Raw genomic sequence first — 16,029 nt, forward strand, 5'->3', positions numbered from 1 at the left:
CCTATCCTTCTCTTCTAATCAACAGGTTTTGGTTCATTTTCTTCACTCCATATAGCTATTGTCGAGCTATCCTACTTCTCCTTCCCTCTGGAATTACCTTGACTTTTCCTTTTCAACTTATCTTCTGCCTTCGGGCCATACTGATAAACATCCTCAACCGAATCAATCTTCAACATACCAACCTCATCTTGGATATTGAATCTCAAACCATTAATGTACCGAGCTACCTTCTCTTTTGACTACTCTCTATGCCCAGACCGAATAGTCAACTTGTAGAACTCCTCGATATAATCTTTCACAGGCATATCCTTTTGTTTCAAATTTTGTAACCTTTTGAACAACTCAAGTTCATAATCAGTAGGAATGAACTTAGCCTTCAGCTTGATTACCATCAACCTCCATCTAGTGATCTTCATTTCACCTTCCTCCTCTCTGTCTCTTTGTAGTTCTTTCCACCAAAGAGCAGCATGTTCTTTCAACTTAGTTTGTGCCAACCTTACTCTGAGTGGATCTTCAATATCCTCAAGCTCAAAGTAGTCTTCCAATTCACCAATCCAATCAATCAAGTCTTCAGGAATCAAAGTACCTGAGAAATTAGAAACCTCCATCTTATGCTTCAACCTCAACTAAGATCCAGGTCTAGCAAATTGACCAGCCCTAGTTCCAATAGGTCTCTCCACACAATCAGTTTTTTCCTCACCACTCGATTGAACAACTTCAAAGTCTTCAGCAACTTCCTCATAACCATCTTTAGTACCCACATGCCAAGGTACACCACCTATAACACTCACAATTTCAGCAATCATGTCACTCTTCATCAATGTCACTCTTCATCAATGCTATCTCGGATCGGAATTCTGCTTTAATCTTCTCTGAGATCCTTTCTTCCACAGGATCACTGAGATCATCAATTGCCCTATGGTCCAATCTTCCTGGAGGCATCTTCCAAGATACTTTACAAACCCAAGCAATAGATCCATAAATTAAGAAGATCAATCAGCTTCATAAGATCAACCTTCTCTTCCAGCCTTCACCTAAGTCTTTGTGCAAATTGCCTCAACTTCAACACTCGGTCTACACACTCTAGAAAATTGAGCTCTGATACCACCTGATGTAGCGAGAATCCGAGGGTACAACTGCTAGAGGTAAGCTAGATCCCTACAAATAACCACATAGTAGAAACTAAGCGAGAGGTCGGCCTAGCCCATTACAAATTGAAATAAACCCTTACATTAAATGCCCATGCAAGCCACAAGTCAGTTGCAACACAAATTAGATACCCATACATAAATTAAATGCCAAAGTCAGCTCACTAACAACTCAAGCACCACAAGAACCAAGAACAAACCGAGTGTCAAAGAAAAAACCATGCAGAGTGTCAGCATTCCACCAGACATAATCAAGTTCCTTCACTAACTGAGCACAAGCATGTGCCGAGTCCTTCGGAAGCAACCAAGCCCCATCATTGATCGAGTTGCTCGGCAACGCTACTGCCGAGCTCCCAATATCTGGCGAGTGCCCCAAGCATCACCGAACACCTTCATTAACTGAGTCACTCGGTTAACACAACCAAACCAACTCAATATCGACCAAGCCACACTTCATTCTTTGACCAAGTCCTCCAACTCCAAGGTAAACCACACCAACATGCAGGATTGCTAGCCAACCAAGGATGCTCTTGCATCAATTGAACCCTAGTGGTATAAACTTTGTGTGCTTGTTCTTTTGTCTTCGACATTGACTTCCTAGACAAAAGAATTCCAAATACCTTTGAAATAGTTGATGGAGAGAAATCCACTATGATATTTCTCTCTAAATCCTTGATTCGTTTGTCTCTAGAAATTTAAAGCTTTGCACATTCTACATATAACTTGGCATGTTGAGTCAATCTCCCTCTTTTCCCTACAAGAACATTCTCGGAGAAAAAGATCAATGCAAAAAGCTCTCATAGTAGAAATAAAAAATCACCTTCAATAATTATTCTTAAAGATAATATTATTATATTTTAACTATAAAAACATTAGAAATTTGATTTTAAATAATCATCTATATATAAAATGATCACATTTATATTGTACCAATCAATAAGAATAATGAAAGAATTTACAATACTTAACTCACCTTATATATACCTTTATTTGATGCTTGTTAAATCCACATGAATCGTCTTCCTTTGACTTATTTTAGTGGTCCATTACTTTTATTTAATATTCAAACTATGGTTTTGAGAGACACTTTTTTTACGACCTTCGTGTATAACTCATGGTCACACTTCATTCATTTTTTAAATCAATCATATGTCTCTCTTAAGTAGGAGTACCCATCATAATATATTTTCGTACGCCAGAGGTGGCACTTTAAATACATGTGTATGACATGGATTAGGTGCCCTTGATATGCCAACTTATCTTTACTCACCTCCATGTTACTTCCTTGCTAGTGGCATTCACTATATACCCTTATATGCTAATCTTATCCACTAACATTACACAGTCAATTCCTATTGACCTTTATGCATTTGTGTTTGTTTTCTCCAAGTCACATTCCTCTATGCAACCACGTGGCAGTCTTTTATTTTTTTGAAAACTTAACCTATGGAGTGTCCTAAGGTTTTTTTTTTAAAACACACTTAGGATTATTATTTCCTTAATATAATTTAAGGAAATGATAAGAAGAATAAATATAAAAAATCGCACAATTTAAAATAAATAAGTGCTATGAAGTAATACTTCTTGTTTTGGCGGCACGCCTTCCAAAACAAGAGAAAAAAAATTTGAAAATTTTTTTAACAGAGAACCCTTTGGCGGTAAGCCTTCCAAAGAGGGTTAGTAAACAATAAAAAAAATATAATAAAAATCTGCACACAAAGGATGTTAGAATGAGCAGAAAACCGCAACACAAACTTCTTCTCTCAATGACGTCTCCAAATAAGGTGTGCTCCAATGAATGGCAACCTTCAACACAAAACTTAAAACAAGGATTAAATACCTAGCTCTGATACCATGTAAGAAACGATAAGATAGAGCAAGGAACGAGAAATAATCCAAGTAAATTAAGTGTGAAACAATGTTACCATGAGATAAGCAAAATCCAAGAGCATACACCAAGATGGTTCAACAATGGAGACAAGGATTTATAAGGGGAAAGCAAAGAAAACCCCTTGTGAGTATTATGAATGAAGGCAAATGCCTAGAGAAGAGAGAGAGAGAATGTTGGAGCAAAATAGCTCAATACAATAACATCAAATTGATATGAGTAAAGAAGAAAGAAAGAGGAGCATCTCTTTTAAAGAGATGAGAAAGGAGTTGCATGTGTAACTCCCATTTCTATGAATGCCACATTCATAATAGGTGTGTGCAAAGTGTCACAATCCTCTTAAGGAGGATAAACTAAATTCCTTAATAAAGGAATTATAAAAAATGAGTTGTCCTCACAAGTGGAATAAAGGACAAACAATGACATATCCTCCACATGTGTACAATAGGACAAACTACATTTAGGGATCCTTGGAATATCCCAATTAAATACATCCAAGGGAAGATTAATCTTTCTAACACCCCCCCTTAGTCTTTACTTGGGGAGTTTACATCAACGGGTTGTAAACCCAAATTTTTACAATGGAATTGAAATCTCTCTTTAGAGAGTGGTTTTGTTAAAATATCAGCCACTTGATCTTCACCTTTACAATAAAGAAGAGTAATTTGCTTGTCTTCAACTTGTTCTCGAATGAAGTGATGTTGAAGTGAAATATGTTTGGTCCTTGCATGAAAAACTGGATTCTTTGCCAAGGCAATAGCACTTTGATTGTCACAATGTAGAGGGGTAGGTGCTTGTTGAGGTAGACCCAAATCGTCAAGAAGTCTTCTAATCCATAAAGCTTCCTTAGCTGCATTGGTACAACCTTTGTATTCAGCTTCAATTGAGCAAAGGGAAATAGAATGTTCTTTCTTACTTTTCCAAGAAATTGCACCTGAGCCAACAAAGAAACAATAGCCACAAGTGGATTTCCCATCATTGGGATCTCCACCTAGATCAGAATCAGTATAGCCATGTAAAATAAATTTAGAATTGGCATCATAGAATAATCCCATATTAATAGTTCCTTTAATGTACCTTAAGATTCGTTTAGCAACTTTAAAATGAGTTTGTTGAGGTTTAGACATAAATCGAGAAACTAAACCAACACTATAAGCAATATCAGGTCTAGTAAGAGTTAAATAATTTAAACTTCCTACCAACTGCCTATACAAAGTTTCATCAACAAAAGGAGTATTCATATCAACCATTAATTTAGTTCCTAATTCACATGGAATTGAAACATGGTTAGAATCATTCATCTTAAATTTTTCTAAAAGATCATGAGCATACTTGCTTTGAGAAAGGAAGATACCCTTAGGAGTTTGGCAAATTTGCATACCTAAGAAGTAATGTAAAATACCTAAATCAATCATCTGAAATTTCTGTTTAAGTTGAAACTTAATATCAGAAATCAAAGCATCTGAACTAGAAGTGAGAATTAGATCATCTACATAAATAATAACAATGATAATATCATCGTTAGTATGTTTAATATACAAATTAGGATCATTCTTACTTCTAGAAAAGCCTTGAGAAATAAAGAAAGAATTAATTTTAGAATACCATTATCTAGGTGATTGTTTAAGGCCATAAATAGATTTTTTCAATTTGCAAACCAGATTTTCACTACCTTTCTTAACAAATCCAGGAGGTTGAGCCATATAGATTTCTTCATGTAAATCACCATTTAAGAAGGCACTTTTAACATCCATTTGATGAATGGGCCAATTCATTTTAGATGCTAAAGCAAGAACTAATTTGATAGTAGGCATTTTAGCAACAGGAGCAAAAGTTTCGTTATAGTCTAATCCTTCAATTTGTGAAAAACCTCTAGCAACTAATCTAGCCTTAAATTTACTAATTTCATTATTAGCATTCAATTTTGTTTTGTATAACCATTTACATGAAACTGTATTCTTGCCATGAGGTAACTTGACTAAGTCCCAAGTTTGATTAGCAATTAAAGAGTCATATTCCTCTTGCATGGCTTTTTGCCAATGAGGTTGAGAGTTAGCTTGATCAAAAGACTTAGGATCATTAGAATTCATAATAGTAGTCATCAAAGCATAATTACAATAATTAATCCTTCTATGTTTAATTCCACCAAATCTAGAAAGGTAGTCATCACTTTCATTGATTAAGTTTTGAGCCCATTTAGGTTTACGTTTAGTTGCAATGGAATTATCACTAGAGGAAGAATCATTATCAATAAAAGCATCATTAGTAGCTACTTGAATATCATTACTTGTAGGAGCAGAAATAATAGGTGGTGCTTGAGTTGAAGGGTTAAGAGGAGGAGTAGGGTCACCAGCACAATTTTAGTGCCACTGAATTCTGCATCATGTGTAGTAGAATAGTCATGGACTCCATTTTCTGCAATACAAACATCTCTAGCAACTTGAACTTTGTTAATAGTTTAATCATAAACACGATAACCCTTAGTGTTTTCATCATAACCAACAAACATATAAGGATAAGATTTAGCATCTAATTTATGCCTTTTTTGTTTAGGAGTATGAACATAAGCAACAGATCCAAAAATCCGCAAATGATGTAAATCAGGTTTCCTACCAGACCAAGCCTCTTCTGGAGTAATATCCTTGAGAGCTTTGGTAGGAGTCCTATTAAGAATATAAGTTGCACAAAACATGGCTTCAGCCCAAAATTTATAATGCAGATTCTTAGCATGCAACATGCTTCTAGCCATTTCAACAATGGTCAGATGCTTCTTTCCACCACACCATTTTGTTGTGGTGTATAAGGAATAGTAAGCTCGTGTTTAATTCCACATGATTTCAAATAAGAGTGAAAAGCATTATTCACATATTCCTTTCCATTATCAGTTCTGAGAATTTTAAGTTTAAAACCAGATTGCCTTTCAACATATAACTGAAATTCAATGAATATATCAAGAACTTGATCCTTGCTATGCAAGAAATAGATCCAAGTTCGTCTAGAAAAATCATCAACAAAGGTAAGTGCATACCGAGAACCTTGGATGGAGTTATTCTCCATGGGGCCCAAAAGGTCACTATGGACAAGATGCAACTTATGAGTTGCCCGCCATGATTTTCCACTTGGAAAGGGCTCCCTATGCATCTTACCACTCATACAACCAGTACAAGCAATCTTAGAAGGAATAATGTGAGGCAAGCCATCAACCATATTGTTTTTTTGCATTAAAGTAATATAATCCGAATTTAAATGGCCAAGTCTTTCATGCCATATATTGAAATCAATAGAAGTATGTAAAGAATATCGTGAACTAGCAAATTCATGGAATTTAAATAAGTTGTCATTATCCATTTTAGCATGAGCAATCACTTGTTTAGTTTGAGGATCTATGACATAACATGTATCTTTATAGAATTCAACTTTATAGTCCTGACATAACTGTGAAACAGAAAGCAAATTAGTTTTCAAATTAGGTACATACAATACATCATGCAATTTACCATTAGGAATAGTTACATCACCTAAACCTTCAACTTTACAAGTCTGATTATTAGCTAACTGAATAGGAATGTTAGCAATATCAGGTTGCAGAGAATCAAAAATTTCTTTATGAGAAGTTACATGTTGTGATGCACCACTGTCAACAATAGATTCTAAAGGTCTGCAAAGATTAAAGCTACAAGTAAAAGCATGACGAGAATTAGAACCAGTAGAGTTACCTTTTTTATGATTTGATTTTTGATTATGGTTACTGATATTCATAGGTATTTTATCATTTTTCTTTTTAAAACAGTTATTGACAACATGACCATCTTTGCCACAATAAGAACAATGAAGTCTGGAATTGGAATGATTCCTTTGATTATTAGTATTACGATTGTTATTATGATGATTGTTATGGTGATTGTTATTATTGTTATATTTCGCATGAAATTTATTGTTGGAATTATTAGAATTAGTATTATATTGTTTGTTGTTATTATTATTATTATTATTTGAACGAAAATTATTATTATTTGAATTTCGAGACATAAATGCATGTTCAGTTGATTTAAGGGTACCAAACTGAATTAGCTTAGCTTCTTCCTGTCTTAATAAAGTTTGACAAATAACATAAGTTAACTGAGTAGTTAAAGTAGGAATAGCAAGCTGTGCATGAACATTAGTTATAAACTGTTGAAACTGTCTTGGAAGACACTTTTTAAGAATAAGATGAATTAAACGAATGTCCTCTAACTGAACACCTAAAGCAATAATTTGGCTTTTAAGAGAATCAAATTTTAATAGAAATTCATCCATAGTCTTAAAATCTGTATACTTGAGATCTTCAAGTTGATCCTGCAACTGTATTTTGCGGTATTCATCTCCATTGTCATACTTGGTTTGCAAGATTGACCAGGCATCATGAGCTTTAGAACAGTGTGCAATTAACACATATAAATCTGGAATAATGGAAATACCAATTAAACCTAAAGCTTCTTCATTTTTACTTTTCCAAGTATCTTTTTCATCTTGAGTAGCCGCTGAACCCGGTTCAAGAGAAGGATCAGTGGCTATCTTGAAGAGGTGTTTAAAACGAAAAATGAACGTAATGTGAGTTTTCCAGGAATGATAATTAGTATGATTAAGTTTTATTTCTGGAATTAAGGTTGACATTTTTATAAAAAAATGTCCTCCCTAATAGAAATATGATTAAAAAACTTGTTCAAATACTACGATTAAGATTCTGAAGAAAAGTAATAGTACAGCCCTACAGAGAAACGTTAGAAAAATGATTAGTCTGAAACAAAAAGAACAATTCAGAGACGTTTTAAAAAAAATGATTATAGCCTAAAATGGATGATAGACAAACGAATCCAACTCTCTATATTTAGGATTCCTGGATGTGAAATGATGAAAACAAACTTATACGTGGACAAATTTGAAGTTATAAATTAATTTTATAACTCTCTATTATGACCAAAATAAGAACCTTAATAAAAGCTTATAATAAAAGCCTGAAATTATAATGAGAGTTTATAAAATGAAACCAAACTTTCAAAAAAATATATATATATTTGAATGTTTAATTAAAAACTTATTAATAAAACCAAAAAATTTAAACAAAACCTAACAAATAATTAGATAAACTTAGCTTAAAGAAAAAAAATAATAATCCAAACAAATGTTGGTACAATTAAAACGGATGATTCAGAATGAAAACGTATGAGAGAAAACCACGTTACTATATGCAAAGAAGAACGTATGAAAGAGAAGCTATGAGATACAAATGCCAACGCAGATAGCTATGAGAGAAGCTATGATTCATGCAAACCGTTTATGCATGCAATGAATATCCTAGCTTGCTGTTTGCATCAGACGCAAATGAATGAAAAAACGACGTGGAGCAGGATTGGCAGTGTCAGGTGCAGGAATGCGTCTGTAGGAATGAATGCGTCTGGCAGGGGCATGAATGCATTGTTTTTCAGGGGAATAAATAAAAAACGACTGTAGGAGTAGCTTGGATCAAAGGCGTCTGGGGAGCACCGAACTGGGAATATTTTTCAAATGGGAATGAATGGCGCGGACCCTGCTGATACTACTTTGCAATCTATGCACAAAGACATAGTTTCAGAGTCAGCAGAGGAAGGAGAATGATACGGAAAAATAAGTGAAGCGCCGGCGGCTTTGGGGTTTTGAGTTCTCTGCGCACAGAATTCAAATAAGAAATTGGAGATTGAACACAATAAAAACAAACCCCCTGATCTTATCACAAAACGAGGTTTTAAAAAACAAATTGCGAACAGCAGAAAAAAAATAAGGAAGGTTTCTAAAACAAACAAGAAAAGATCTGAGCGATCTTTAAGAACTTAAAAGGTAAGAAAGAAAATAGAAAGTTTATTGATTAGAAAGTTCTAAAAACTCATAAAAAATTTTTAAAATTAGATTTGCCAAATAGATAAATTAAGATATAGATTAAAATATATTAAAATAAAAAAATATATTAGATTTTTTTTTTTTTTTAAATGAGAAGTAAAATTTTTATATATTTTTTTTTGAAAACTTAACCTATGGAGTGTCCTAAGGTTTTTTTTTTAAAACACACTTAGGATTATTATTTCCTTAATATAATTGAAGGAAATGATAAGAAGAATAAATATAAAAAATTGCACAATTTAAAATAAATAAGTGCTATGAAGTTATACTTCTTGTTTTGGCGGCACGCCTTCCAAAACAAGAAAAAAAAATTGAAATTTTTTTTAACAGAGAACCCTTTGGCGGCAAGCCTTCCAAAGAGGGTTAGTAAACAATAAAAAAAATATAATAAAAATCTGCACACAAAGGATGTTAGAATGAGCAGAAAACCGCAACACAAACTTCTTCTCTCAATGACGTCTCCAAATAAGGTGTGCTCCAATGAATGGCAACCTTCAACACAAAACTTAAAACAAGGATTAGATAGCTAGCTCTGATACCATGTAAGAAACGATAAGATAGAGCAAGGAACGAGAAATAATCCAAGTAAGTTAAGTGTGAAACAATGTTACCATGAGATAAGCAAAATCCAAGAGCATACACCAAGATGGTTCAACAATGGAGACAAGGATTTATAAGGGGAAAGCAAAGAAAACCCCTTGTGAGTATTATGAATGAAGGCAAATGCCTAGAGAAGAGAGAGAGAGAATGTTGGAGCAAAATAGCTCAATACAATAACATCAAATTGATATGAGTAAAGAAGAAAGAAGGAGGAGCATCTCTTTTAAAGAGATGAGAAAGGAGTTGCATGTGTAACTCCCATTTCTATGAATGCCACATTCATAATAGGTGTGTGCAAAGTGTCACAATCATCTTAAGGAGGATAAACTAAATTCCTTAATAAAGGAATTATAAAAAATGAGTTGTCCTCACATGTGGGATAAAGGACAAACAATGACATGTCCTCCACATGTGTACAATAGGACAAACTACATTTAGGGATCCTTGGAATATCGCAATTAAATACATCCAAGGGAAGATTAATCTTTCTAACACTTGAACCAGGAAAAGCTGCTTTAATTGCTGCCAATTAAATTTAGGAAGCTGCTTCGTTTTACTCCAAGTTTCCAATCAAACAAAGATTCCCTCCCAAAAATCTTGCTTCTTGTCACATTTTTCTCCCGATTTTTTAGGAAGCTCCCATTTAGTTGCTTTAACTTCATGAAGAAGTCTCATCCATTTGCATTTGATTTTCTGATTTACCATGAATTAAATATTGGAGAAAAAACACAATTAGTAGAATTTCTTAAAAAACATTCTATTCTCTGGCTTTGATCAATTTTAAAATCTATTAATTAAATATCAAAATGATTCAATATTAAATCAATATGCTTTAAATCCCAAAAAATCATTTTATTTCCAAGCTTTCTCAATTTAATTAGTTAAATATCAGATATTAAATTCAATATTTAATTAATTTGTAATTTCCAAGATGATTTGATTTTCAAATTTGTCATTTTTCAAAAAGTTCAGCTTTCTCAAAATTTAATAATCAATATTAAATATAAATTTAATATTCAATTGATTATCCATTTAAATCCTGTAGGATGAAATGTAAAGCAAGAAAATAGCTCTCAATACATCACATAGTCCAACACCTCAAGAGGATGGATCCCTTCTCATCTAACCCCCAAGATTATTAGATATTAGTAACATTAAGGCAATCCAAGTGATAAAGGAGTACTGATGCAAACCAAGATCTAATGGTTATGGAGATAGATGGAAGGATGTCTGATTCCTTGAGACCTAATAAGTATGAAATTAAATTGCTTCCAAGTCTAAAAACAAGGATGTAACAATAAATCTGAAATGTAAATTGTTGAATTGACATAAGCAAATAAGATACTTATCGCAAAAGATGACAAATAATGGAATCCGAATTCCTGCCCACTGTGTTGCTTCAATCAGCAAACAGACTTGAATCTAAACTTAAAATTGCAGGATTTGGGAAACGCAAAAGTCGTTTGCCTCTCAGTCAAGGTCGATTTGGAAGGTTAGGGTCAACCTACCAAACTCAAGGGCACACACTGTCCTTGACCTTCTTTGTCTAATCACAAAACAACCTTCAGATCTCTAAAATTATGCAAAAAGGGTATCTGAATCTACACATTGTACCATCTTTTGAGATCTGTTTGATATCTGAAAATGGGTGTTTTTGGGTGGCTATGTAGGGGTTTGCCTTAGTCAACCCCTTGTTTTGGTGGTTTCCACCTCCACGGATAGTCATTGAATCAATAGTAAAGAGTGTGATGCTCATGTATGAGCTTTGAATGTGCAATGCCAAGATCTAAATCACTAGATCCAAACCTAGCATGAAGATTGATGTTGAAGATGAAGCAACAATGCATAGATTTGAGGATAACCAAGAAAGTATACCAAGTCCCCAAGGCTAAAGTAATCTAAGCCACACTCATAATCCGTATTTGCTACTCCATGGTTGAATCTTGAATGCTTGAAAGATGGATTGGAATGGGGGAATGAAGAACTCTCTTGCTTCAAAGGATGTTTTTAAGCCTCTTGTTTCCACCTTGCAATTATTCCTATGTCAAATTGGGATGTCCACAATAGCTTGTCCATATGGAGAATGTGTGTGCTTTGCTTGATCTTTCTCACTTGAGGTATGCTTACTTATGCCAAATGAAGCAATTGAGGGTGCTTATAAAGGACTCGGAATAAACTTTCTCCCGTCGGTTGACTAGGCAAGAAATTAATGCCTTGGATCAACCCTGACTCAATGGCCAAGAAGGGGACCCAAAATGGACCTCGGGTCAAGGATGCACTGCATCCTAGACTCCCAGGCACAGAAACCCCTTGGATTGCCTCAAGGTCCTAGAATAGGTCCCAATTTTGGGAAATAGGGTCCAAATCTTGAGAAAACCCCGTTTTGGTGCAGAAAAATGATTGTGCTGATTGGAATAAGAGAAAGGGAGGACCCAAGTGGATAGGTCCTACCTCAAGCTTTGCACCATGGAATAGGAATACCTAGGAGGACCCATTAGATCCTACCTAGATTCCGTCTAGGAGAAATAAAAACACATGCAAATGCATCTTAAATGCAAATTATTAAATTACATTAAATAGGTCCTAAATCGTCATTAAATTGGAGTGCTTCCAATTTTAGATGATACAAATCTAGAAATTGGTTTATTTTTCTCTCAACCATTTCACCTCTGTTCCAATTTTGTTATTTTTTCCTATTTCCAATTTTGAATTGAATTTGATTAATTAAATATTAAATATATAATATTAAATTTTATTAAATTTAAATTAAATCTCCAAACTTCAATTTGACCATCCAATTTGTTGGTGTTAAATTCAAACACCGCCCCAATTTTCATTTTTGATCATTACAATCATAATTTTCAACTCGGCACCAAAAGTTTCACCATCCATAAAGTTTCATTGTCTTCAATATTTCTCTAAATACCACTTTGCACTTTCCTATCCCCAATGAATAATTGACAAATTTGCCTTACAAGCACTTTGTATTCAGACCCATCCCAAATTGATCAAAAATAAAAAGATTGCAATCATTCCCAATTTTTCCAAAATGCTCTCACCGCATGAGTAATATTAATATGCACTTGAGCTTCTGAACAAAAACAAATGCATTTGAGCTTATTTAAGCTCTATCAAGGACAAATCCCTTTGTAGTGTTCCTTCGTCCACAATGTATCACACCTGAGCACACTTTAGTGCTCCTCGTGAATTTTCTTTACATAAAACTTTCCTTGACTTGATGTGAATCGCACTCGAGCACACATTACTGAGGGATTATTCAATTTTGAACAAATTCCTTCACTTGGGTGAATATGCGCTTAGGCACATTTTAGGGTGAATGAAGGATTTTTATGTTCTTTGGGAAGTTTTTGTGACCTTAATGAAATCGCGCTCTGGCACGTTTTAACATTAGGGAAGGATTTATTTGTTTTGGAAACAATTCCTTGAATGCTTTGAATCACACTAGAGCACGTTTTGCCCTTTCTAGTGGATTCCCTCTATATTTTGTTTTCCTTACATGTTGCAATCATGTTGGGCATATTTCAAACTTTCTCCGAAAAAAGAATCTTTGACTTGCAAAATATTTCGCTCAAACACATTTTACTCTTGCATTTTGTGCTTGTGGCATGGTGAAGGAACCCTGCGCAAGGCCATAATCAAACATTTTTCTTTTCAAAGTATTCTTGACCCTTTTTAATGCAAAAGTTCATCAAGGCTTATATAATTTCACAGATTCTACTTGAGTCAATAGAGCTCGTGCAAATTCATGCCTCGAAAGGAAATCTATAAGTAGAAAAGAGGAGTTCCCAAAGTTCCTTAATTGATAGGCCCTTAACTCTGCTAAAATTATTACAGGAATGTACCGGATAGTTCTTTTGCGCATTACTCTTGGCACGATAATTGTGGTACATTCAAATATTCCTACTCATCCCACAAGATGCACCCCGAGTTTGTTTAGTGCTTTAATCTTAGAAATTTCTCTTATTTCATGGAAACGACGCCCTCTTGGTTCAAACAAAATTGCTCACAGCATGTGTGGAGTTATGCATGGACTTTTTCCAACTTTGTGATTCAATTCCCACTAATGTTGCCTAGTGCTTTAGACCATTATCAAGTTTTGGGTTGTTTTGTGGACTCCAACATTCCTTGACAGAGATGTGCATGTGTTGGGGGGTGTTTTGCAAACCTCATTCAACTTGCACAACTCATACAGAATTCTTGTACACAAATTGTGCTTTGAAGGTTGCAGTCATCTTCATTTTGAGAGATCACTGAGTCTTCTACAAAATTTGCTTGGAAGTGCTTCCTTCAACCTACTGTAATTTGGGGTGTAGAACAAGCTTTGATAGTTGGCATTCACTCTATGTAAGATGTACAAGGTCAATTTGGAGTATCTTGTTGGCTATTTACACCAATCACAACAATCTTGCTTCCTATTGTGGACAATTAGCTTTGTATTACACCTCCTCCAGGTGAGATTTTATGTGAAACCTTTTTTATTGAACGAAATCTCTTAACCTAGTAAGTTTGGCTTCCTTGGATTCTCCGACACATTCCATGACTATTCCTCGGAAGATTTCTCGACCATGTTGTTTTTGCGCCCAAGCACATTTTTACAGTGGAAGCAGATTGTGTCCTTTTGAATATTCCCTGATCACAAGTTATTTGCATTCAAGCACATTTAGTGACCTATGGAGGATAACTCTCTTGACTTACCTAAATATGGGTTGAGGGTATTTTGCAATCAAGGTGGGCTTGTTTGTGCTACGTGTGTTTGGAATTCCACGATGGATCCTCTTCTTATAAGTCCTCAATTTTTCCTTTGATCAACACTTTTTCGATGTTGGGGATTTTGAACATGTTTTCAAGGTTTGGCAAAATTGTTTAAGCATTCCTAACCTTTGCAAGTGAAGTCCTCCATTTGTTTAACCATTTTGCATTTTTCTCCACAATTTCCCCCTCTGAACATTTCAAGGCTTAGTGATCTTCATGTTTCATTTCTAGGTGCCCTTCTTGTTTTTTCACTCTCTTAGCCACATTTTAGTGCCCCTACGCATTACTCTTCAAGACTTCTTTCTCCATGCTCGTCAGTAACTCGACATGCCAAAATGGAAAGGTGCTTCATAAAGGCTCAAAATTTTATTGGCTTATGCCCAAAAGATTCGATTTCAAAACTTGAAACCGGGGAGCACCCTAAAACCAAAATCAAAATGCAAGTAACTAATATTTATTGGAGTCTTGGTCTAAACTCATCACTTCTCACATGGAACCCCCCAAAACCTAAGAGAGTGCCACTAGAACTACCAAGACAAAGCAAAGCAAAGGGCAAAGTGGGTGAAAAGATAGGGGATCCCATCTTTGATAGGCAAAGTGTGATTAGGTCACAACAAGTTTGGTCTTAGTTTTGCAATGAGCTACATTTCACACTTCACAACAGCCCCAAGGTTGATCATTGGGTAGTAGCAAAGCGTGTGCTACCTTATATGAAGGGCATTTCTAACTTTGGTCTTTTGTACAACAAAAGTCACAATCATAGGCTTATTGGTTTTACAAAAGCAGAATTGGAAAAATTTTGTCAATGACAGAAAATCAACATCTAGGTATGTTTTCAGTATGGGATCTCATGCAGTCATCTGGACTAGCACGAAACAGCAGGCAATAGCTCTTTTCTCAGCAGTGTCAAAAGGTATAGATCAGATTATAGTGGATAGAGGGATTTTTTATTATTTCAATGCAATATATGTGAACTATCACTGTTTTAATCTCCATTCGATCTGGTATAATTCTTTCTCTGCAGGTATATACAAGAAGATAATAATGCAGATCTATAGAATATAAATCTGATATACATACATACATACATACATATATATATATATATAGCGTACGCACATGCATACCTACATATATATTGATCATTATTATTTTGTAGAATTAACATTTATTGAATATGTTTATGACATATATATAGACACACACACACACATACATGCATACCTACATATATATTCATCATTATTATTGTATAATTAACAATTTATTTAATTTTATCAATTGGATTTATCCGACCTAAGCTGTAAATCAATAACAAACAGAAGTTGAGTATCGTGGAACGATTAAGGCAGCTTGTGAGGCAATTTGGCTTTGGAGAATGCTTTCAGACGTGCAGATGTCTCAAGCAATTCCTACTCCCCTTTACTATGACAATCAAGAGATGCTCAAAATGGCCAAGAATTATGTCGTTGACAAGAGAATCAAGCATGTTGAACTTCATTATCGGTTCATTTGAAAGTTGGTTGAAGACATTTTAGTTCAATTGCTATATATTCCGTATGCAAATCAGACAATAGATATTCTCATCGAGTCACTGAGCCAAGACAAGTTTGTAAAATTTAGGGGGCAACTTGGTGAGTTGATAGATTGAACATTGAAGGGAGGGTTAGAATAATATCTTGATTATTTATTATAATGATCAATACT

General features: G+C 34.6%; 1 protein-coding gene across 4 annotated transcripts in view; it reads right to left on the reverse strand.

The window, feature by feature from the left end:
• LOC149528027 (uncharacterized) overlaps positions 1–16,029 on the reverse strand; it is a 133,684-nt gene that overhangs the window by 51,717 nt on the left and 65,938 nt on the right. For 2 of the 4 annotated variants that reach the window (XM_089809049.1, XM_089809051.1), the window contains exon 4: positions 3,680–3,970. The exons of 1 other annotated variant lie outside the window; for it this stretch is intronic. In XM_089809049.1, coding sequence (XP_089665175.1) covers positions 3,680–3,970 — 291 coding nt within the window. The remainder of the gene's footprint in view (positions 1–3,679; positions 3,971–16,029) is intronic. One more of the 4 variants, XM_089809050.1, reaches the window with a different exon arrangement.

The sequence above is a fragment of the Cupressus sempervirens genome, chromosome 11 (assembly GCF_028749045.1).
Source record: "Cupressus sempervirens isolate cs-2001-9-10 chromosome 11, ASM2874904v1, whole genome shotgun sequence".
Classification (NCBI taxonomy): Eukaryota; Viridiplantae; Streptophyta; class Pinopsida; order Cupressales; family Cupressaceae; genus Cupressus; species Cupressus sempervirens.